The sequence below is a fragment of the Malaclemys terrapin genome, chromosome 15 (assembly GCF_027887155.1).
Source record: "Malaclemys terrapin pileata isolate rMalTer1 chromosome 15, rMalTer1.hap1, whole genome shotgun sequence".
NCBI lineage: Eukaryota > Metazoa > Chordata > Testudines > Emydidae > Malaclemys > Malaclemys terrapin.
In genome coordinates this window covers 3594310-3615860 of record NC_071519.1, presented here as the reverse complement: position 1 = coordinate 3615860, position 21551 = coordinate 3594310, and the positions used below count along the sequence as shown (strand labels likewise).

The window sequence follows — 21551 nt, the reverse complement described above, 5'->3', positions numbered from 1 at the left end:
CAGTCCCAGACCATGCTTCTGATCCCCCACACTGCTTATCGAGATGCAAAAAAGAAATCGCCCAGTCATCTTACTGCATTCCAGTTCTCTGCCTCCCAGTCAGCACCTGGGTCCAGTCCAGTGAGAAGTAATTAAAAAACTCTGCTCCCATAGACAAAATGTTCTTCTGACCCCAAAGGATCAGCCATATCACCAGGTCCGTATAGGTTTGGATCTTACCCAAAATACCACGCTGTCGGCCAAATCCTTTAGTGTCTAAAACTAAAGGTTTATTATAAAGAAACAAGAAAAGACAAGGAGAGAGACGTCAAATGGTAAAACAGTCACGTACATACAAAGACTTCAGAGTCCATATATTAGGTTCCTAGCAGTATTGGTGAGTTTGCTGGCTTGAAAGTCCCTCTGGAACACATCCAGAGCTTGGATGGGTCATGCAGCAGTTCTGCAGAAAAGGACCTGGGAGGTTACAGTGGACAAGAAGCTGGATATGAGTCAGCAGTGTGCCCTCATTGCCAAGAAAGCTAACAGCATATTGGGCTGTATTAGTAGGAGCGTTGCCAGCAGGTTGAGGGAAGTGATTATTCCCCTCTATTCAGCACTGGTGAGGCCACACCTGGAGTATTGCATCCAGTTTTGGGCCCCCCACTACAGAAGGGATGTGGACAAATTGGAGAGAGTCCAGCAGAGAGCAACGAAAATTATTAGGAGGCTGGGGCACATGAATTACGAGTCAAGGCTGGGGGAACTGGATTATTTAGTCTGCAGAAGAGAAGAGTGAGGGGGCATTTGATAGCAGCCTTCAACTACCTGAAGCGGGGTTCCAAAGAGGACTGTTCTCAGTGGTGGCAGATGACAGAACAAGGAGCAATGATCTCAAGTTGCAGTGGGGGGGGGGGTCTAGGTTGGATATTAGGAAACACTATTTCACTAGGAGGGGGGTGAAGCACTGGAATGGGTTACCTAGGGAGGTGGTGGAATCTCCATCCTTAGAGGTTTTTAAGGCCTGGCTTGACAAAGCCCAGGCTGGGATGAATTAGTTGGGGTTGGTCCTGCTGGGGACTGGACTAAATACCTCCTGAGGTCCCTTCCAACCCTAATCCTCTATGATTCTGTGATTCAGTCCTGTGTTCGGAGCTTCAATTTGTAGAAAGGTTCCTCCAGAGGTACGAAGCAGGACTGAAGACAAAATGGAGAAGATGCAGCTGCCTTTTATAGTCTCTAGCCACACGGCCTGCGCTTCCTTTGTTTCCAACAGAAGCTGCCCAGCGCATGGCTTGGAAGCCTTTTCTGTCCACAGGCACACCCCTGCATGCCTTGCCGAGTCAGAGTGTCCCTTGCCTTCTCTCAATGAGTCCATTGTATAGCTGATGGTCCTTAATGGGCCATCAAGCAGGCTAGACAGCGCTGACACCCAAACTGTCTGGGGGTGTCACCCAGAAGCATAGCACAAGTTTTGAAATACAGACATACATACATATGTATAACTCATAATACAGAGGTGATACAAGCCATAAATGAGATTATCATATCTGGCAAATCATAACAGTTTTGCAGATACCTTACATTGCATATCTGGCATGACTCATTGCAAATTTACAATATTAATATTCATAATATCCTCAAGTGTCCCCCATATTTCATACAGCATCACAGCCTGCACACGGCTGTGGCTGACGTCTCTGCACTGGTTACATTTGAGGCAGCTCCCCACTCTCTTAGCATTGGGCTCAGGCTCTGAGCAGACTCAGGCAGTGTTGCTGATGCTCAAGGCACAATTTGAAGGTTTTCTCTGTAACTGTCACAGAGTCACCGGGCGATGCTCTGGAACTGCTCCATACGAAGCCAGTCAGGACTCTGGGGGAGCCTCCTCTCTCTGAGCATATTGTCACCAGGACAAGAAGCTTACACAGCTTCCACCTTCCTGGGGCTGACTTTGGAGCATTCAGCCTCCCCTTCCACACTGTGCGCTTCCTGCAGCGAATCCACCTTGGTGGGGCTCCTGGGGAAGCCAAGGGGCCCTGCACCCCAACTCCACAGTCAGACGTGACTCTCAGCCAGCATAAAACAGAAGGTTTATTAGTCGTCAGGAACACAGCGGAGGACAGAATTTGTTAGCACAAAAAGGGCAAAGAAGAGAAGAACTTCAAAAATCCAGATTGAACATTTCAAAAGGGTTTTTTTGGAACAAAACACTTCAACTGATCTGAAATGGAAAAAAAAATCTTTTTTGGTCTGCAAATATTTTTTGAGCTTTTGACTTTTTTTGGTCCGGATTCGAGCTGGGGGGAAATTTCAGCCTCTTGAAAATATTTGCAGGATGGGAAAATCCATTCCCCCCCCCCCCCCAACGCTGCGGAGAAAAGGACATTGATTTGTTTCAGTTTCTAAAGAAAAACTTGTTTCTGTTGGACCTCCAGAAAAGGCCCCTAATCTTCACACAGGTGCTTGACTTTAGGCATCTGAGTTGTGCCCTCCATTTGTATATGGTTAAACTGGTGCATTAAGAGAATAACTCCAATCCAATTTCATGCTTCAGGCCTTCAGCTGGCCACCAGCAGTGGTCAGGAAGAAATGTTTCCCCAATGCACAATTGGTCAGATATATCTGGGATTTTTTTTTTTTATCCTTCCTCTGCAGCCTCAGAGGATGGCCACAGCAGGACACCAGACAGGAAGATCAGACAGCAGAGTATTTGAAGCCACTGGGATTTTGACATGTTACATTCTAAGGAGCCCTGTAGAGGTGAGTCAGGACCGACCTGGGTTCTATTCCTGGCTTGGCCACTGGATGACCTTGAGTAAAGCCGCTCCACTGATCTCTGCCTCAGTTTCCCCATCTGCTACAGAGAATATGGAAAAGTACCTGGAGAGCTGCTGATGAGAGTGAGGTGGTGTTACTGTGAAATCTAAAGTGATATAACCATGGTGGCAAAATCGGCACCGATGAAGTGGAAAGTGTCTTATCTTGGTCTGAGATTAATTTCACATAGGTTGTAAGTTTTGTTCTGTTTGTACAGCCCCTAGCACAGACAGGGGGGCATGATGGGGACTGCTAGGCATGTATGGAAATATCAGTACAAATAGTTTAAGCATATGGATCATTCAAACCCCACTCCACTCGCATTCATCTTTCCTGTAATCTGTATCACTGGGGGGAATTGCGCTTGAAATATTATCAGAGCTGGGGAGAAAATATTTTGGAGCTGTTTCCTGTGAAGCCTGACCCAGCAGTTGGACTAGGCCCGGACTCCTGGGTCCTATTCCCAGACCTGCTGCTGGGATCCAGTTACAGTCAACTTTTTTTACCCAAATCACTCCGTGGTACCCCCAACAAAGGCGTTGTGATCAACTTACATTTTTAAAATTATTTCACCGTTAAAAATAGATTCCCCCCCATCAAAACTGCAAAAAACTTACCAAATAATACTTTTTTCAGTAAAACTCAATTTGAAGTGAAATTGACTCCCCCGTCCCAAAAATCAGTGAAATTAAAACTAAACTCGCTCATTTCCTTCCAGTGAAATTGACCCAAAGACTCAGGTTTCATCTCAATTACTGTACATCTAAACTTGAGTGATGTTGACCCAAAATAGCAGTGATTTGTCTCAATTGTTTTTAAATTAAACTTAAATGTGCACATTTCATTCTAATTAAATGGACGCAGAGAAACCGTGATCTGCTGAGTTATTGTAAATAGATCTAAACTGGCACTTTTCTTTCTAGTGAAATCCACTCCAGGAATCTGTGATCCGCTGAGTTATTGTAAGTAGCTCTAAATTGGCACATAGTTTGACCCCAAATTGATCCTCTCACTAAATCAAAACTAAATCCACCTCTTTCTTTGGAGGGGAAATTGACACACACTCACGCACACCTCCAAATCAGTCATCGTCTCAATTTCTTTTTAATTTAAGCCCACTCAGGCCTCTTCTGCCTTCTCCTCCCCATGTGCTGAGAAAAGGAAAGCGAAAGCCTGGCTGGCTGCCCAGCCCCGAAGTCTGCTGCTTGGGAGGAGCCAGCGAGGTTTCTGCTCACCATGACTCAGGTCAAGTGCTGGCCAGCCGGGGGAGGAGACCAGGAAGTGCCGGGGGTAAAAGGGGGGAACTGAAGGCACTTTTCAGCAAGTTGCGAGAAGTTGGCTGTGGTGGGGACTGGCCCATTGCTCAGAGCTGCGAGCCCGGGGGGGCGGGGAGAGAAGTGAAACTTACAATAACTTTTTGTTATTGTTTGGGTCGCTTTTTGTTTTTTTGGATCGTGGTTGTGTCTGGCTTCTCCCAACGCCTGAGCCCCCATCAGCTCAGGGCCAGGCAGCCTGGGCAGCGCCCCCCCCCCCCCTCCAAAAAAAATAGAAGAGAAGAGGGGAAAAACTACAAGCAATAGGCGCCCCCCCCCTTGCAGTTGGACGCTGCTCGAAGACAGGTGGGGTGCGGAGACCCGGCTGCTGTGAAGGCGGAGCTGGCTGCAGCGGGGGTGAGTGGGGGGTGCAGCCCCCAAAGGGTGTTGATGGCTTTTTTTGCGGTGGGAGGGTGTTCCTGCTCTGTTTGGCTGCGGGGAGCTGAGGTATTGGGGCGGGTCTGGGCTGAGAACGGATGCGATGAGGTGAGAGTGGATGGTTTCCGGAAAGCTGGGAGCCAGGACTCCTGGGTTCTCTCCCCGGCTCTGGGAGGGGAGCAGGGTGGGGGGTTGGTAACCAGGACTCCTGGGTTCTCTCCCCGGCTCTGGGAGGGGAGCAGGGTGGGGGGTTGGTAACCAGGACTCCTGGGTTCTCTCCCCGGCTCTGGGAGGAGAGTGGGGTGTGGTGGGTTAGGGTGGGGTGGGGTGGGGGATTGGGAACCAGCACTCCTGGGTTCTCTCCCCGCCCCATGCACTCTGATCTCTCTGCACCACTATTTCCTCTTCCCTCCCGTCTGTGTGTTTTTCTGTAAAAACCCAGCTGCTTTCTTCCGAGATCTGCTTCCGCCCCCCCCCCGGCTGGGGCTGCTGATCGAGCTGTGACCCGGGGAGGGGTGGGGTGATATTTCCAGACCTTGCCTCAATTAGGTGTCTCCCGTCCCTGCCCCTCCCCCTCCCTGCAGCTGTGCAAACCCAGTTGAAAGGGGGAGGGGGTGTCACTGAATTACCCCCCTCCACCTTTCCCCCATTTAATCCGGCCCCCCTGAGTCGCGAAACCCTAAGCTGGACCCACACTTTTCGTCCGCAGAGCTCCGAGGGTGTCAGGCTGGGATGGGGGGGGGGGGGGAACTGAGGCACAGCATGGGGGAGGGCAGAGACTTGCAGCAGGGAAGCGGGGCTCAAATCTCGGAACAACGCTCCGCTACAAAGATTTGTTTTGGGTTTTGACCCTTTAAAAAACAACCCCCACTTCTTGTGAGCACAGGCCTGAGCGTTTTCCCGAGAGCAGACCTCATGATTCATTTCCCAGCTGTCGAGGGGGGCTTGACGGTTTCGAGACTGTTTATGAATCAGTAGGCCGGGCTCCCAGCCCTCCCTCACTCTAACCGCTAGACTCCCCTCCCCGAGCCGGGGAGAGAACCCAGGAGTCCTGGCTCCCACCTCCTGCCCCAAAACAGGTCGTATATTGCTTTCCCCAGCCCCCTAAAATACCCCCATTATGGAGCCATCTCCGTAAGTAGTGGAATGGATCTGGGGGATGATATCTGTACCCCCCATATCTTCTTGTTGGGGGTGGGGTGTGTCTGATGTCAGTCCTGGGCCCATTGGCCTGCCCTGCTCTGGAGGTGGCCCACGGGAGCCAGGGCGAGACCCTACACTAACAAACGCCCTGGGTGGAGGAGAGGAGCAGGGTCTGGTGGGTTAGAGCAGGGGGGCTGGGAGCCAGGACTCCTGGGTTCTCTCTCCGGCTCTAGGAGGGGTTGTTAGAGCAGAGGGTGGGGGTTTGGAGCCAGGACTCCTGGGTTCCATTCCAGCTATTTCCAGCCCTGCCTGGCAATAGCTGGGAAGTGCTGAATCACAAGACCCATTTGCTGTGACACTTTCAGCTTCCTGGGGGTGCCGGGGGATGGGGCCTGTTTTCTCGGGGCTGATCTGGGGCCCGTAGCTCATATCTCAGCTCCTCCCCCCACATGGGGGGCTGCAAAATGCGATGGATCGGTGACCCCCATCCTGTGGCCCTCAGGGTTGCTGATTCTGGGGAGGGCAGGGGGAACAAACTGCCTGGGCTTGGTCCTCAATGAAGGAAAACGATACGTCCGGAGGAAGAACAGAGAGGTGATTTTTTTTACCTCTGGATTTGGCCCTGGTGCAATGAGGAAACTGTGTCTCAGTTCTGGTGCGAAACTTAAACTCCGAGCTCCCCACCGCAGCGAAAAACACAGCGACGTATCTCGCCAGTTCTCGGTGGTTTTGCCGAACTGTCCCGCTGGGGGCAAAAAGCTTCTAAAAAAGTCAAAACCGGCTTGATATTTCTTTTTGGGGCAGAAAGGATCAAAAGGACGCTTCGAATTTCCTTCCACGGGACATGTTTAAAAATCGCCAAAACCTGTTAAAAACGATTGCGAACCAAACGCCGGATTTCAATGACCTTGTGTTTTTTGTTTAACAATGGCCCAAACATTTTTGTTGCATTGAAATTTATTCCGATCGACTTTTGGTCTGCATCGTAGGCGGTTGAAAAATTGCCCAAACATTAAACACAAAATGAAGATCTATTTGAAACTGCTCTAGGTTGGGCTTTTCTGGGCATTTAATTTTTTTCACATTTGCCAAAACTTTTTTTTTTTTTTTTAAATAAAACCCTCAAAATTGAAACAATTTTTACTCATGCCGATTTACTCTCCAGTTCACCAAAAACTCCCCCCCCCCCCCCCAAAAAAAAAGTTTGTTTCTTTAACTCCAAATGCTTTCAACCGACGTACAAATGCCGTTTCTCTTCTGTTGGCTTTTGGTCAGCATAGCCGTGCTGCTCAAGTGGTGTTTTTTTCATACCCTTGACCGACATGGCCACACTTTAAGTGTTGAGCAAGTCGGCAAAATATGTGGGAAGAGCATCGATGATTCAAAAGAACGCGGCAAAACTTATCAGCCCTCTTCAGCTGAGTGAGGATAAGCCGGCAGGTGACTGGATCACCGGGGATCAGACACACAGGACGCCAGAAAAAGGATTGGCTTGGGTTTTTTTTGGATTTCTGCCGCACCGGCCTTTTCGAGACGCCGACCTAAAATTTCAGGGACCAGAAGCAGAAAAGCGTCTGTGATTTGAGGCGTTGAAAGAAACTTTCCATTGTAACCGGAAACGTATTTTGGGGAGGAAAAAAGTCCCCACTTTGATTTAAAAGTTTGGAAACCCAAAGTGGCTTCAAGCCGGGATGGTTTTGTGAGAAAAATGTCAGAACAGTTCCCTTCCCCCCCGACACACCAAGACGAAATATGGGGTGTAACTACCACAAATTCACAACCGATTTCGTTGTCTCCGGATGGGCCTTTTTCTTCCAGGATGGGGGAGGTTTCTTTGTCTCTGATCTCTTCCTAAAACACGGGATTTACCCCAGCTCTAGACATCAGTCCCAAATACCCCCCTCTCAAACAGACCCTCGTTAGCCCTGGAGCTGGGGTGGGGGAGTCGTCACACCGGATCAGGCCCATCTTGTTCAGCATCCCGGCTCTGCCAGCAACCAGCATCGACTGAATCGTAGCTAGGAGCCAGGATTCCTGGGTTCTCTCCCCAGCTCTGGGAGGGGAGTGGGGACTAGTGGTTAAAGCAGGGGATGGGTGGGAGCCAGGACCCCTGGGTTCTCTCCCCAGCTGGGGGACTAGTGGTTAAAGCAGGGGGTGGGTGGGAGCCAGGACTCCTGGGTTCTGTCCCCCAGCACTAACCACTAGTCATTCTCTGTCTCCCTGTTTTCCAGCTCTCCCCTGGAGGATTGGGCTGCGTCGAGGCGCCCAATGGCGGCCGGCAGTGATGCCCCCGCGGCCCCACCGTGCGCCCGGCTCGCTCGCCTCAAACGCTCCCGCCGTTTGGCGTTCCGCCTTCCCGTTGCGCTGCAGATCAAGGCCCAGGCGCAGCTGCTCCGCCATCGTCCCCCAGAGCCGGCTGGGGCCGCCGCAGCCCCCAGCCTGCCCTCCCCGGCGCCCCCCGCTGGCGACCCCCACGGGGAGCGAGTGGAGCTGGCGCTGCGGGAGGCGGAGGCGGCTCCGGAGCTGGCCCCCGAGGCCGGGCCTGGGTGCGAGGAACTGACCTTGGACCACCTGCTGGAGATCGTGGCCCAGCTGGAGTACCACACCCACCCCGAAGATGGGGTGGAGATCTGTCCCCTCTTCCTCCTGGGCTGCTGCTTCTCTGGGGCCTGCTGCCCCCAGCACCACACCCTGCTGCCCTACCACTGGCAGCTGTGGCAGACGGCCAGCCTCCCGCCTGGCTGGCTGAGCGTTGGGCCCGAGGCCCACGAGACGCTGGAGCGGCTCTACAGTGACCCCGAGCGCACCCTTGTGCGGGCCTCCTACCAGTGAGTGCGCAGCAGGGCAAAGGAGCCAGGACACCTGGGTTTTCGCCCCAGTTCTGGGTGTGGGGGGCAGGGTTTTGGGGCATAGGGGGGCTGGTGGTTTGGGGGCAATAGGGGGCAGTGGGGCTGGGTCTGAGGGTGTAGGGGGCAGGCAGTGGGAGGAATGGGGAGCAGTGGGGCAGATTTTGAGGGGTGGGGGGGCTGGCAGTGTGGGAATAATGGGGGGCAGTAGGGCAGGGTTTGGGGGTGTGGGGGAAGAGGGGCAGAATTTGGGATGGGGGCTGGAGGTGGGGGAATGGGGGGCAGTGGGGCAGGGTCTGGGGTGTGGGGGAAATGAGGGGCAGGGTTTGGGGGTGGGGGGCTGGCGGTGTGGGGGGAACCAGGGGCAGCGGGGTAGTGTTTTGGGGTGTGAAGGCACTGGCTGTTTAGAGGGCAGTGAGCGGGTATTGGGGGGCAGTTGGGGGTGATGGGCAGGTCGGTCCATGCCCCGGCAGTGTCTCCCCCCCAGGGATGGGGGGCAGCCCCCGGTGACCCCCGTCTCCCCTTGGCCCGGCAGGGGGGTCGCCTTCGACATCGACCTGGTGGCCATGCAGGTGTGGAACAGCCCCCGCTTCAGCCGGGTCCGGCGCCTCGGCACCTCGTCCGCGCCTGGCTCCCCCTTCGGCACCACCCACGTCTACTACTGGCGAGCGCTCGGCGGCTGGGAACCATACAGCCAGGTGCGCTGGACGCCGGGGTTCCCTCCCCGCAGCAGGGGCAGGGAGCCCGGACTCCTGGGTTCTCTCCCCGGCTCTGGGAGGGGAGGGGGGGGCGGGTGGGTTAGAGCAGGGGGGGGCAGGGAGCCCGGACTCCTGGGTTCTCTCCCCGGCTCTGGGAGGGGAGTGGGGGCTGGTGGGTCAGAGCAGGGGGGGCTGGGAGCCAGGACTCCTGGGTTCTCTCCCCGGCTCTGGGAGGGGAGTGGGGGCTGGTGGGTTAGAGCAGGGGGGGGCTGGGAGCCCGGACTCCTGGGTTCTCTCCCCGGCTCTGGGAGGGGAGTGGGGGCTGGTGGTTAGAGCAGGGGGGGGCTGGTAGCCAGGACTCCTGGGTTCTCTCCCCGGCTCTGGGAGGGGAGTGGGGGCTGGTGGGTTAGAGCTGGGGGGCTGGGAGCCAGGACTCCTGGGTTCTCTCCCCGGCTCTGGGAGGGGAGGGGGGGCGGGTGGGTTAGAGCAGGGGGGGGCAGGGAGCCCGGACTCCTGGGTTCTCTCCCCGGCTCTGGGAGGGGAGTGGGGGCTGGTGGGTCAGAGCAGGGGGGGCTGGGAGCCAGGACTCCTGGGTTCTCTCCCCGGCTCTGGGAGGGGAGTGGGAGCTGGTGGGTCAGAGCAGGGGGGGCTGGGAGCCAGGACTCCTGGGTTCTCTCCCCGGCTCTGGGAGGGGAGTGGGGGCTGGTGGGTTAGAGCAGGGGGGGCTGGGAGCCCGGACTCCTGGGTTCTCTCCCCGGCTCTGGGAGGGGAGTGGGGGCTGGTGGTTAGAGCAGGGGGGGGCTGGTAGCCAGGACTCCTGGGTTCTCTCCCCGGCTCTGGGAGGGGAGTGGGGGCTGGTGGGTTAGAGCAGGGGGGGCTGGGAGCCCGGACTCCTGGGTTCTCTCCCCGGCTCTGGGAGGGGAGGGGGGGCGGGTGGGGTTAGAGCAGGGGGGGCTGGGAGCCCGGACTCCTGGGTTCTCTCCCCGGCTCTGGGAGGGGAGGGGGGGCGGGTGGGTTAGAGCAGGGGGGGGCAGGGAGCCCAGACTCCTGGGTTCTCTCCCCGGCTCTGGGAGGGGAGTGGGGGCTGGTGGGTTAGAGCAGGGGGGGCAGGGAGCCCGGACTCCTGGGTTCTCTCCCCGGCTCTGGGAGGGGAGTGGGGGCTGGTGGGTCAGAGCTGGGGGGGCTGGGAGCCCGGACTCCTGGGTTCTCTCCCCGGCTCTGGGAGGGGAGTGGGGGCTGGTGGGTCAGAGCTGGGGGGGCTGGGAGCCGGGACTCCTGGGTTCTATCCCCGGCTCTGGGAGGGGAGTGGGGGCTGGTGGGTTGGGGCGGGGAGCCAGGACTCCTGGGTTCTCTCGCCGGCGCTGACCCCTCCTCTCTCTGCCCCCAGCCCTTCACGGAGAGCATTGAGGCGGCGCTGTGGAGCGGGCAGCAGGAGGCGCTGTGCAGCACGGCCGAGCACAGCTACCAGCTTAACCTGCGGGCCGGCTACCAGCGCAACCTGGCTACGGGCACCCTGCGCCCCCTGCGGGCCCGGCCCGTCTTCCGCGCCCCCGCCCTGCTGCTGCCGGAGCTACGGTAACTCCCCCTCCCCATCCCGCCGCGACACACCTCCCCTCCCCCCGAGCCCTGCTCCCGGCCCCCTGACCCCCTGCCTTGCCCCCGCAGGACGCTCTCCGGCAGCCTGTACCTGGGCCCCCCGCCAGCCCCGGGCCCCCCCCCCGGCGCAGCCCTACCCCGAGACCTGGGTGCCGCTGGCCCCCGGGCAGGACTGGCACCAGGCTCCGGTGGCGGTGGAGGAGCGTGGCTTCCGCCTCATCTACGGGCTCTTCCACAAGAGCCTGCCCGAGGCACGGTACCGCCTGGAGCGCGTCTGGCGGGTGCAGAACCCCTTCCTGTGGGACAAATACAAGCGGTGAGTGCCCCCCTGCACCCCCCAGGTCTAACTCCTGCGCCCCCGTGTGCCCTGCACCCCCCAGCCCCTCACCCGGGGACAAGTACAAGCAGTGAGTGCCCCACTGTGTGCCCTGCACCCCCCAGCTCTAACTCCTGCATCCAGCACCCCCCAGCACTATCCCCTGTGCGCCCCCCAGCTCTATCCCCTGTGCCCAGGCCCCCCCAGCCCCCCACCCTGGGACAGGGACAAGCGGTGAGTGCCCCTCCCAGCCCTGCGCCCCCCACACCCGCCAGCTCTAGTTCCAGCAACCAGCATCCCCTAACCTCTCCCCCCTGGGCATCTACTGGGCTCGTCCAACCTCTTCCTGTGCGACAGGGACAAATGGAAGGGTGCCCAGCTCTAACCACCAGCCCCCACTCCCCTCCCAGAGCCGGGGCGAGAACCCAGGAGTCCGGTGTCTTCCCCTGCAGGAAGCAGAGCCACATGAGCCGGCAGATGTCCCCGGAGCAGCGGCTGCGGAACGAGCGTCACCTCTTCCACGGGACAGCGGCGGGCGCGGTGCCGGCCATCTGCAAACACAACCTGGACCCCCGTCTGTCAGGGAAACACGCCGCCATCTACGGGCAGGGCAGCTACTTCGCCCGCCGGGCCAGCTACTCCCACCGCTACGCGCCCCCCCGCCGAAGCTGGCCTGCGCCACGTCTTCCTCTGCAAGGTGCTGGTGGGGCGCTCGGCCCTGGGGCAGCCGGCCCTGCGCCGGCCCCCGCCCCTGGACCCCGGCGACCCAGCCAGCGACCTGTATGACTCGTGCGTGGACAGCCTGAGCGACCCCCAGATCTACGTTGTCTTCGACAACGACCAGTGCTACCCCTACTTCCTCCTCCAGTACCGCGAGCTGGAGGAGGTGGTGAAGGTGGACTGAGGAAGAACCCAGGAGTCCTGCGGCCAACCCCAGCTGGAGTGAGGGGGAAAGAACCCAGGAGTCCTGCGGCTGCCCTCTGGATTTTCCGGCTCTGTGTTCAAGGGGGGATGGGGCTGCCCCCCCTCAGGAGATGACGGTGCGGGGTGGACACAAGGAGGCCGGAGGGACAGGATGCCCTGTGGAAGGGGCCAGTGCAGCCGTGATTGGTCTGGGTTGGGTCCAGCCGGAAGTGATGTCACGAGACCCAATCTGTCCGCCTGGGGTCCAGAAGGAAGTGATGTCATTCTACAGCAGGCTGTGATGACATTGGACCCAACCCAGCCGCTCGGGGTCCTGCAGGAAGTGACGTCATGCTACGGGACTCCAGCAGGAAGTGACGTCCACCAATGGGCTTGGCTGCTCGCAGGCCTTGATGTCACGTATGAAAGCTACGCCAGGCCATGATGTCATTACAGAGCCAACCAACGGGGTGCAGGACCAGTGGGAGGCCCCGCCCACTCTTACAAACCAGATTCTGATTGGACACAAACTAAGCGTGGCCCACAGGAGGCCCCGCCCACTTTGCCAAACCTGCTCCCGATTGGCAGAGAGGGCCGTCTAGCTGAGCTTGAACCTGGGACTTGCCTACAGGGGTCTCCTGCTGCTTTACCAAGGGGGCGTGGGGCTGGTTGTAGGGTCCAGGCTTGGGCCTGGCTCCAGCGGCCCCCAGCTGTGCACCAAAGCAATAAACCAGGCACAGAACTCAGGCCGTGATGTCCATGTTCTCTGTGGGGCAGGGCTGGAGGTCACGTGTCCCCCTGGGTCACGGTTCCGCTGGGCTGGGCTCGAACAAACCTTGCCTCAATTTCCCCACCTGGCTCTGCCTTTCCAGCCAGGAGCAGAGCCGGGGGGCCGGGTGTTTCTCCCCTCTCCCCGCTCCGCTAGCAGCTCATGGTTCCTGGCAGGGGCCCCATTCCCCAAGGGAACTAGGCCCCCTCAATCCAGCACGTGGGGGGGCTCTTCCCTTTCGCCAACCCCCAGCCCCACCTGGCCCATGCCCACAACCAGCACCTCGCTGCCCCCCAACTTCGACTGCACCGCTCCTGTCTCCTCACAGCACACCTGCTGCTAACTGCTGCCTGCCATCTCTGGCGCTGGCCCCGTCCCCGGGTGTGGGGCAGGTCTTCAAGCTCGGGGTGTGGGACTAGAGCACCACGTGGGTCCCTTCCAGCTGGGGAGAGAACCCAGGCATCCTGGCTCCCAGCCCCCCCTGCTCTAACCCACCAGCCCCCACTCCCCTCCCAGAGCCAGGGAGAGAACCCAGGAATCCTGGCTCCCAATGCCCCCTGCTTTCACACCTGAGGTTGCCTCTCCAGTAAGGCCCTCACACCTGTACCCCCGTCCCCTCACCGTCGGGGGGCTCGTATCTGGCGCCTGCCCCATTTCCCCAGGGCCCGGTCGGCTGCTCGCCCCTGCTGCAGACGGGGCCAACCCCCAGATGCTGCTCAGCGGCCCGGGGCCCAGCCCCCTCTGTGCCACGGGCTGGGCCGGCAGCCCTGGTTCCTCTCGGCCTCGCCCGCAGGGACATTATACCGCCCCCCCCCCTTGTCGTGCGACCAGGCGGGAGCAGGCCCGGAGTCCCAGCCCTCTGCCTGTGCCCGCTTTGTTCAGTGAGTCCCGCGCCCGGTTTGCCATGATGGGGCCGCCAGCTGCTGCCCACACACTGGCCTTTCCCTGCTACGCCGGGATCGATTCGGAGCTGACGGCAGCCCTGGCCGCCTCGGGAAACAGTTCTTGAATGCGGCTGCCCGGAGCCGCTGCGAGACCGGCTATGTGGGGCAGGGGAGAGAGATGATTGTGGGGGAGCAGCGAGGGGGGCGCGGGGGCTGGACAGAGAGCGTGTAGGGGGGGCGTGGGGACAGATGGGGCTGTGTGGGACGGATGGACAGAGAGGATGCTTGGGAACGGATACTTGGGTGCAGGGGGACAGCCAGATGGGCACCTGGGGTTGGACAGGTGTGCGGGTACAGGCGGACGAGCAGGGACCTATACAGGGACGGACAGCTGCAGGTGACAGGCGGACGAGCAGGGACCTATAAAGGGACGGACAGGCAAGAGTGAGGGGATGGACAGGCAGGTGCGTGGGGACAGGCGGACATGCAGGGACAGACAGGAACAGGCAGGCGTGAGGGGATGGACAGGTCCGTGGGGACAGGTGGACGTGCAGTGACAGACAGGAACAGGCGGGTGTGAGGGGATGGACAGGTCCGTGGGGACAGACGAACGTGCAGGGACGGGCATGCGGCAATGCCAAGAGGAGCGGCGGGCTGGGGAGGTCTTTGGGGAGCGGCTTCCCGCTGTGGGGGCACGGGGCCCTGCCCGGCTACGGGGGTAGGGAAACCCCCGTCCCGCCCCCAAACACAGCCGGAGGCGGGGTCACGTAGCCAAGGAAACGGTGCCTTTATTCCGCGCAGTTTAAACAAGAAGTGATGCGAACTGGCGACAATCCGGAGTGACTCCCGGCGTGCTCCCACCCGCCCAGCCCCCTCCAAGCCAGACCGCAGCGAGGTAGAACTGCCCCCCTGCCCCGCTTTGGGATGGGGGGTGACCTTCCCAGGCTGGGCGGGGGGCTGCCCCCACAGTGGGGTGCTGAGGGGAGAGGCTGGCGGTGGGCACCCCATACAGTATGTGTGTATATATATATATATATATTCATATTTATAGAGTAGCCGGCAGGGCGGGGGTCCAAGCGCAGGACCCCCCCATCACCCGCCCAGGCTACGTACCCACCCCCCAGGAGGTGGGGAGGGGGGTCCCATCTGGACAGAGCAGGGTCGAGGCAGGTTTAGTGCCCCCCTCCCCCGGGGAAAGAGAGAGGGGGGGAGGGGGCTGCCCCCTGCCCGCGGGAGGGGAAGGGTCCCCCTCAGTCGTCGATACAGATCACCTCGCCGGCCCGGGGCTCCTTTTTCTCCAGGGGCTCGGCGTCCCGCTCCCTCTTCACCAGCACCGGGGGGCCGTTGGTGGCGGCTGCGGGGAAGAGGGAGTGTGTGAAAAGAGAGAAACGCACCAGCCACCGCTCCTCTCCTAGAGCCAGGGAGAGAACCCAGGAGTCCTGGCTCCCAGCCCCCCCTGCTCTAACCCACCAGCCCCCACTCCAGTCCCAGAGCTGGGGAGAGAACCCAGGTGTCCTGGCTCCCGTCCCCCCACTCTAACCCACCAGCCCCCACTCCCCTCCCAGAGCCGGGGAGAGAACCCAGGAGTCCTGGCTCCCAGCCCGCCCCCCCTAAACCACCAATCCCCACTCCTCTCCCAGAGCCGGGGAGAGAACCCAGGAGTCCTGGCTCCCAGCCCGCCCCCCCTAAACCACCAATCCCCACTCCTCTCCCAGAGCCGGGGAGAGATCCCAGGAGTCCTGGCTCCCAGCCCCCACCACCATGCGCTGGACCCACAGGGGCTGACCTGTGATGAAGGACCCGGCGGGCATGTGGCTGTAGTTGGCCCCCCCCGTGGGCAGGGCTCCGGCACTGAAGGAGCCCCCGAAGCTCTGGGGGGTGGCGTATGGGCCCGGTGGGAAGGCCTGGAAGAGAAGGTGGGGGGCAGTGAGCTCCCCAAGGGCCATGGGGGGTGGATCAGGGCATTATGGGGTCTGCGGGGCCAGGGCCAAGACCCCCATTTGTTACAAGACCCATGGGTGTGTGGCCAGGCCCCCCCAGGCATTACGGTACCCATGGGAGCAGAGCTAAGCACCCCCCAGTAGTTATGAGGCCCATGGGGATGTGGCCCAGGCATTATGGGGCCCACGGGGCCGTGGCCAAGCCCCCGCAGGTGTTACCGGGGCGGTCTGCGTCTCGTTGCCCTTGTTGGCCAGGCGGCTAAGGATGCTGCGCTCGGACATCTGGAGGCGGGCGGCGATGGGCGGGATGCGGGACAGCGTGGCCGGCAGGCGCGTCACGTCGGCCTTCATGTCGCTCAGCAGCTCCTCCAGCTGGTTGAGCACTGGGGCGCGGAGAGACAGAGAGAGGGGGAGAGGCGTCAGGCGGGGCGCGGGGGCCTGGCCGGCTGCCCGGCGGTGTCCCCGCCCCGCCAGGGCCGAGCCAGCCCGGACGCCAGAGGCAGAGAAGGGCCCTGCCCCGTCTCCCCAACCTCCATGTCAGGTCGGCTCAGCCCAGAGACCATCGAGTGGGGAGGGACATTACTCCAGAGATACTCGGGGGATGAATACTCCAGAGATACTTGGGGGATTACTCAGGAGAAAGAATACTCCAGAGATACTCAGGGGGATGAAAACTCCAGAGATACTCAGGGGGATGAAAACTCCAGAGATACTCAAGTGGTGATATTCAGGGGGATGAATACACCAGAGATACTCAAGGGGATGAATATGCTGGAGATACTCAAGAGGAGAAATACACCGTGACACTCGGGGAGAAATACACTGGAGATATTCAGCGGGGACTGATGTACCAGAGATACTTAAGAGGATGAATACACCAGAGATACTCACATGATACTCGGGACAGGAATACACCAGAGATACCCGTCAGGTGTGGGGGGGAGGGGTGTGATGGTGGAGTAATGCACCAGAGATACGCAGGAGGAAGTACACCAGAGATACTCACATGATACTCAGGGTTAGGGAGGGAGGTGAAATACACCAGAGATACTCACATGATACTCAGGGTTAGGGAGGGAGGTGAAATACACCAGAGATACTCACATGATACTTGGGGAGAAATACACAAGTGATACCCAAGAGATACTCAAAGGATACTCGAGAGATACACCAGCAATACTCAGGGCACACACCAGCGATACTCAGGGCACACACCAACGATACTCAGGGCATACACCAGCGATACTCAGTGCACACATCAGCGATACTCAGCAGATACTTGGAGGATAGTCATCAGATACACTAGAGATACTCCAGGCATACCCATCCGATACTCAGGGAGATACACTGGAGATACTTAGCTGATACACGAGTGATACCCCAGAAATACTTAGCCAATGCTTGGGGGGATACTCAGCAGAAGTTTGGGGGATACTCAGCAGATACACAAAGAGATACTCAGAGGATACACCAGAGATACACAGAGCAGGATTAAGGAGACAACCGAACACAGCGGCATTTCTGATCACAACCCCACTTTAATGATTCAGAGAGCACGGTACAGAGGATGCTTTGGACGTTACAGACACCGTCCTCTCCGCGCCCGCCTGCCCGCCCTCCTCTTACCCTTGTGAAGTACGGCGTTGGCAGGCTTGTTGCCAGCCAGGGACTCCTTGGACAAGTGCTGGTGGCTCTCGGCCAGACACTCGACCTCGGCAAAGCGGGTGTTGAGCGCCATGGCCGGGTGGCTGGGGTCCTGGGTCATGTTCAGGTAGGCGGCTCGGCGCAGCTGCTCCTCGATCACCAGCGCCTGCTCCAGGAGCTGCGGGGAAGGGGGCAGGAGAGTCAGCTGAGCCGCCTGCAACCCACAGGGTCACAGGGCTCACGGACGGTCACCAGCTGTCCTGCTCTGACCCTCTACACCCCACTCCCCTCCCAGCGCCGGGGAGAGAACCCAGGAGTCCTAGCTCCCAGCCCCCACTGCTCTAACCACTAGCCCCCACTGTCCTCCCAGAGCCGGGGAGAGAACCCAGGAGTCCTGGCTCCCAGCCCCCACTGCTCTAACCACTAGCCCCCACTGTCCTCCCAGAGCCGGGGAGAGAACCCAGGAGTCCTGGGTCCCAGCCCCCGCTGCTCTAACCCATCAGCCCCCCACTCCTGTTCCAGAGCCGGGGAGAGAACCCAGGAGTCCTATGTTAGGATTCTCCTCTCCCAGGGGCATTGTGCCCCTGCTGTTAAGAGCGGTCCTGGGCGCTGCCACCCGCCCAGCCCCGCTGACTCTGGGAGTCAGGGGGTGTTCCCCACTTCCCGCTCCTACCTTGAACCTCCTGGCCAGGAACTTGTTCTTCATCTCCAGGAAATTCCCCTTGTTGGCCTCGGTTTTGAAGGGCTCGTTGATGATGGTGAACTGGGCGTCGTTCTGGATGTCCTGCCAGCGGGCATAGCCGTGCCTGGTCCGGGCGGGGGGGCGCTAAGGATCCTGCCGGGCTGCGGACGGGGGCTGCCCCCTTCGCCTCTCCCTCCCACTCCCAACCAGACACCCTGCCGATGGCTCACGGGAGGGGAGAGGCTCGGGGACGCGTCAGAGAACCTGCCAGGAATGGGGGTGCCAGGAAAGCTTGGCTGGGCAGCTCTCCGGGGTGGGAGGAGACCGGGCAGGCTGGGCAACTGGTTCAAAACAACCAGGCTCCCTGGAACTTGCGGGTATCAGTCTTGGCACTGGGGCATTAAGTAGCATCCTGCGGCAGGGAGTTCCACAGGGAAACTGGGTTTGGGAATTGGTGATATCCAGTGGCAGGGAGTTCCACAGGGAAATTGGGTTTTGGGATCAGTGATATCCAGTGGCGGGGAGTTCCACAGGGAAACTGGGATTTGGGATCAGTAATATTCAATGGCAGGGAGTTCCACAGGGAAAATGGGTTTTGGGGATCGGTGATATCCAGTGGCAGGGAGTTGCACAGGGAAACTGGGTTTGGGAATTGGTGATATCCAGTGGCAGGGAGTTCCACAGGGAAATTGGGTTTTGGGATCAGTGATATCCAGTGGCGGGGAGTTCCACAGGGAAACTGGGATTTGGGATCAGTAATATTCAATGGCAGGGAGTTCCACAGGGCAATTGGGTTTTGGGATCAATGATATCCCATGGCTTGCGGGTTGCGTGCGGGGGGTGGGGAATTGCATGCTGGGATCGATTAGAGACTTTGAAATTTGCGCGCAGTGGGGGTGGGGGGGCTGCCCGATCTCAGATTCCCCGTCCCCAGAGCCAGGCCGCGGTGAAGGATACAGCACGATGCCAGCCAGTAGCCAGTAGTCGTGGCGACGGTGCCAGATCTCATTCAGCTTCCCGGAGGAGATGGCTGCCCGCTCCTCGTTCTGCCACAGCGTGTGCAGCTCTGCGGAGAAAACAGGGGGGGAGGGAGGCAGGCGGCGTGAGATCCGCGTGTGTGCCCACACCGCCCAGACCCCCCCCGACCGAGATCGCGCCGGGCGCTGCACAGACCATCCCCCCCCTCCGCGCCCGCTCTCCAGCTGCGAGCCCCAGCACACCAGCAGCTCTCGGGTGGCCTCTCACCTGTGAAGCCACCATCCGCGATGTTGAACATGAACCGGGGCTTGTCGGCCTTGTCTTCCTTCCGCCCGTTGGCCTTGCTCTCCTCCTTGATGTTGCCCAGCTTGGGCTCCTTGCCGGCTTCCTTCTCCATCTTCACCTCTTCTGCAAGCACAAGGCCATCATTAGGAGTCAGAATCAACGCCCCCAGCTGCTACGCCCACAGACCGACCGCTCAGGCCGAAACATTGCCCCTCACCCCCCCACACACCCTGCAGCGGCTGTGTATGAAAGAGCTAATAAGGACGGCCTTTGAAATATCCATCATTAGGGTTCAGAGTTAACACCCGATGGAGCTGCACGGGGGCAGTTCACGCCGTGTGGAAGGAAGTTACCTTTCTTCACCTCGGACCCTTCCCCATCCCCCTTCTCCTTGGGCTCATCGCTGTCAGCAGGTCTCTCTTCAGCCTTCTCCGCCACCGGCTCTTCCGGCCCGGCACCTGGAACCAGATGGCACCGAGACCCGTGAGCCAAGATCAGCCAGGGACAAGCTCGGGAAGGAAGCATCGGGTTAGGACCCGCCTTGGCCACAACCTCCCCGGGCAAGTCCCAGCAATTCTCCCAGCCTCGGTTTCCCCATCTGTCATACAGGCAAAGCGCTGGGTCTCCATCCATCCCTATAGACGCTATACATCCATCCACCCCATAGATGCTCTCCATCGCCATACACTCATCCATCCAGCCCCATAGACACTATCTATCCTTCCTCATATATGTCCATTGACACCAGCTGGGATCTGGCCCCATTGACTCCAATGGGCGTTACCCGACTTCTCCTTCTCCTCCTTGACCAATGGCTCTGCCTCCGGCTCCTTCTCCCCCGGCACCATGGGCTCTTCCTCGTCCGCTTTCGGCTCGCTCTTCTCCCCGGGGGAGGTGGTGGGTGTTGGCTGCTCCAGAGCAGGACCCTGACAGGGAGAGGACACGGATTCGAGGAGGCGGAAATGCTGCGGGAAATCCCCGTTTATCTGCCCCGGAACGAGGGGCGGACTATTACCCTGCGCAGGTGGGGAAACTGAGTCTCAGAGGGAGGCACCTCCCTGGATTTTAGTCCCATCTCCAGCCACGGGGGAATTATCCTGCGGAACCAGGGACCTGCCCGCTGGCCAACGCTCTTCTGGGTCGTCTCTGGGGGGCGGAAAGGGGTCTCGGTGTCACCGCACCACGGAATGAGGGGAAAACATGCAAATCTCGAAACTACCCGAGCCCAGCAGAGGTGAGGCCTGGGCGGCTGTGCCAGCGGAGCGTGGAGATCAGCCCCGAGCAAGGCCCCATGCCCTTGTTACCGAAGTGTAGCCCTAGGCCTCTGCCTCAGTTTCCCTTTGGGTCCCTGGCTGGACTGGACAGCGCCGGGATCTGCACCGAGCACCAACCTCCGTCTCCATCCGCTCGTTGCTTTTCGGTTCCTTCTCCGGCTCCTTGCTCTCCGGTTCCTCCTTCTCGGGCAGTGGCCCCGTCCCGTCCCCGCGCTCGCTGGGGGCTGGCGTGGCTGCGAGGAGACGGCATCAACTGGGCGGGGCCAGGAGACCCTGCCCATCCCCCCCATGGATGGGGGCAGAGACCCCGGGGCGGGGAGAGATCCCAGACTCCTCCCCCTCCCTGCACTGTGATAGGGTGAGATCCAGGCTCCCCCCTGCCGCCCCGTGATAGGGTGAGACACAGGCTCCTCCCCCCTCCCTGCCCCATGATAGGGTGAGGCCCCAGGCTCCTCCCCCTCCCTGCACTGTGATAGGGTAAGATCCAGGCTCCTCCCCCCCCCACCCCGTGATAGGGTGAGACCCAGGCTACACCCCCTTCCTCCTCTGTGATAGGGTGAGGCCCCAGGCTCCGCCCCCTTCATCCTTCCCTGTCATAAGGTGAGGCCCAGGCTCCTCCCCCGCCCGTGGGGGGCAGATACCCGGGATCTGGCCCCCGCGGTGCCAGGCCCTACCTGGCTTGGAGGTGCAGGGCGTGTTGGTGCAGCTGGGCTCGGGAGTGGTGGTGGAGGTCTTGATGGTTGGCGAGGAGGCGCGGGACGAGCGCTTGGAGTCGGCACTGGGGTCAGGCATGAGCTCAGGCATGCTCCACCGCCCGTTGATGTGCTCGAACTCCTGCACCTGTGGGGGAGGATGGCACTGCGTCAGTCCCACATGCCAGGCGCGCCCCCCCCCGCCCTCTGTGGCCCTGTTCGCCCTCCCTAACCCTAACTCAGACCCCCGCCCCGCCGAGATCAACTCCTCTGCCCCAAATGAAATGGGGGAGCCTGTCAGACACATGGTGAGAAAAAAGCCCCTGCCTCAGAGAGCTCACAGTTTAAACAGACAAAGGGCAGGAGGGGAAACTGAGGCACAGTGCAGGATGGGAGAGGCGGAAGGGCAGT

General features: G+C 59.7%; 1 protein-coding gene and 1 pseudogene across 5 annotated transcripts in view; one reads left to right on the top strand and one right to left on the bottom strand.

Moving 5' to 3' along the window:
- The first annotated feature begins 3811 nt into the window (after window positions 1-3811).
- Window positions 3812-12739, top strand: LOC128849140 (protein mono-ADP-ribosyltransferase TIPARP-like; annotated as a pseudogene).
- A 1676-nt stretch (window positions 12740-14415) lies between these two features.
- The window catches only part of CHD3 (chromodomain helicase DNA binding protein 3), a 58766-nt gene continuing 51630 nt past the window's right edge, over window positions 14416-21551 (bottom strand). For all 5 annotated transcript variants that reach the window (XM_054049508.1, XM_054049511.1, XM_054049509.1 and 2 more), the window contains exons 31-41: window positions 21123-21288; window positions 20566-20681; window positions 19959-20100; window positions 19528-19632; window positions 19157-19297; window positions 18869-18977; window positions 17903-18035; window positions 17212-17407; window positions 15805-15968; window positions 15432-15549; window positions 14416-14999 (exon numbers count right to left, since the gene is read on the bottom strand). In XM_054049508.1, coding sequence (XP_053905483.1) covers window positions 14896-14999; window positions 15432-15549; window positions 15805-15968; window positions 17212-17407; window positions 17903-18035; window positions 18869-18977; window positions 19157-19297; window positions 19528-19632; window positions 19959-20100; window positions 20566-20681; window positions 21123-21288 — 1494 coding nt within the window. In that variant the 3' untranslated portion in view covers window positions 14416-14895. The remainder of the gene's footprint in view (window positions 15000-15431; window positions 15550-15804; window positions 15969-17211; window positions 17408-17902; window positions 18036-18868; window positions 18978-19156; window positions 19298-19527; window positions 19633-19958; window positions 20101-20565; window positions 20682-21122; window positions 21289-21551) is intronic.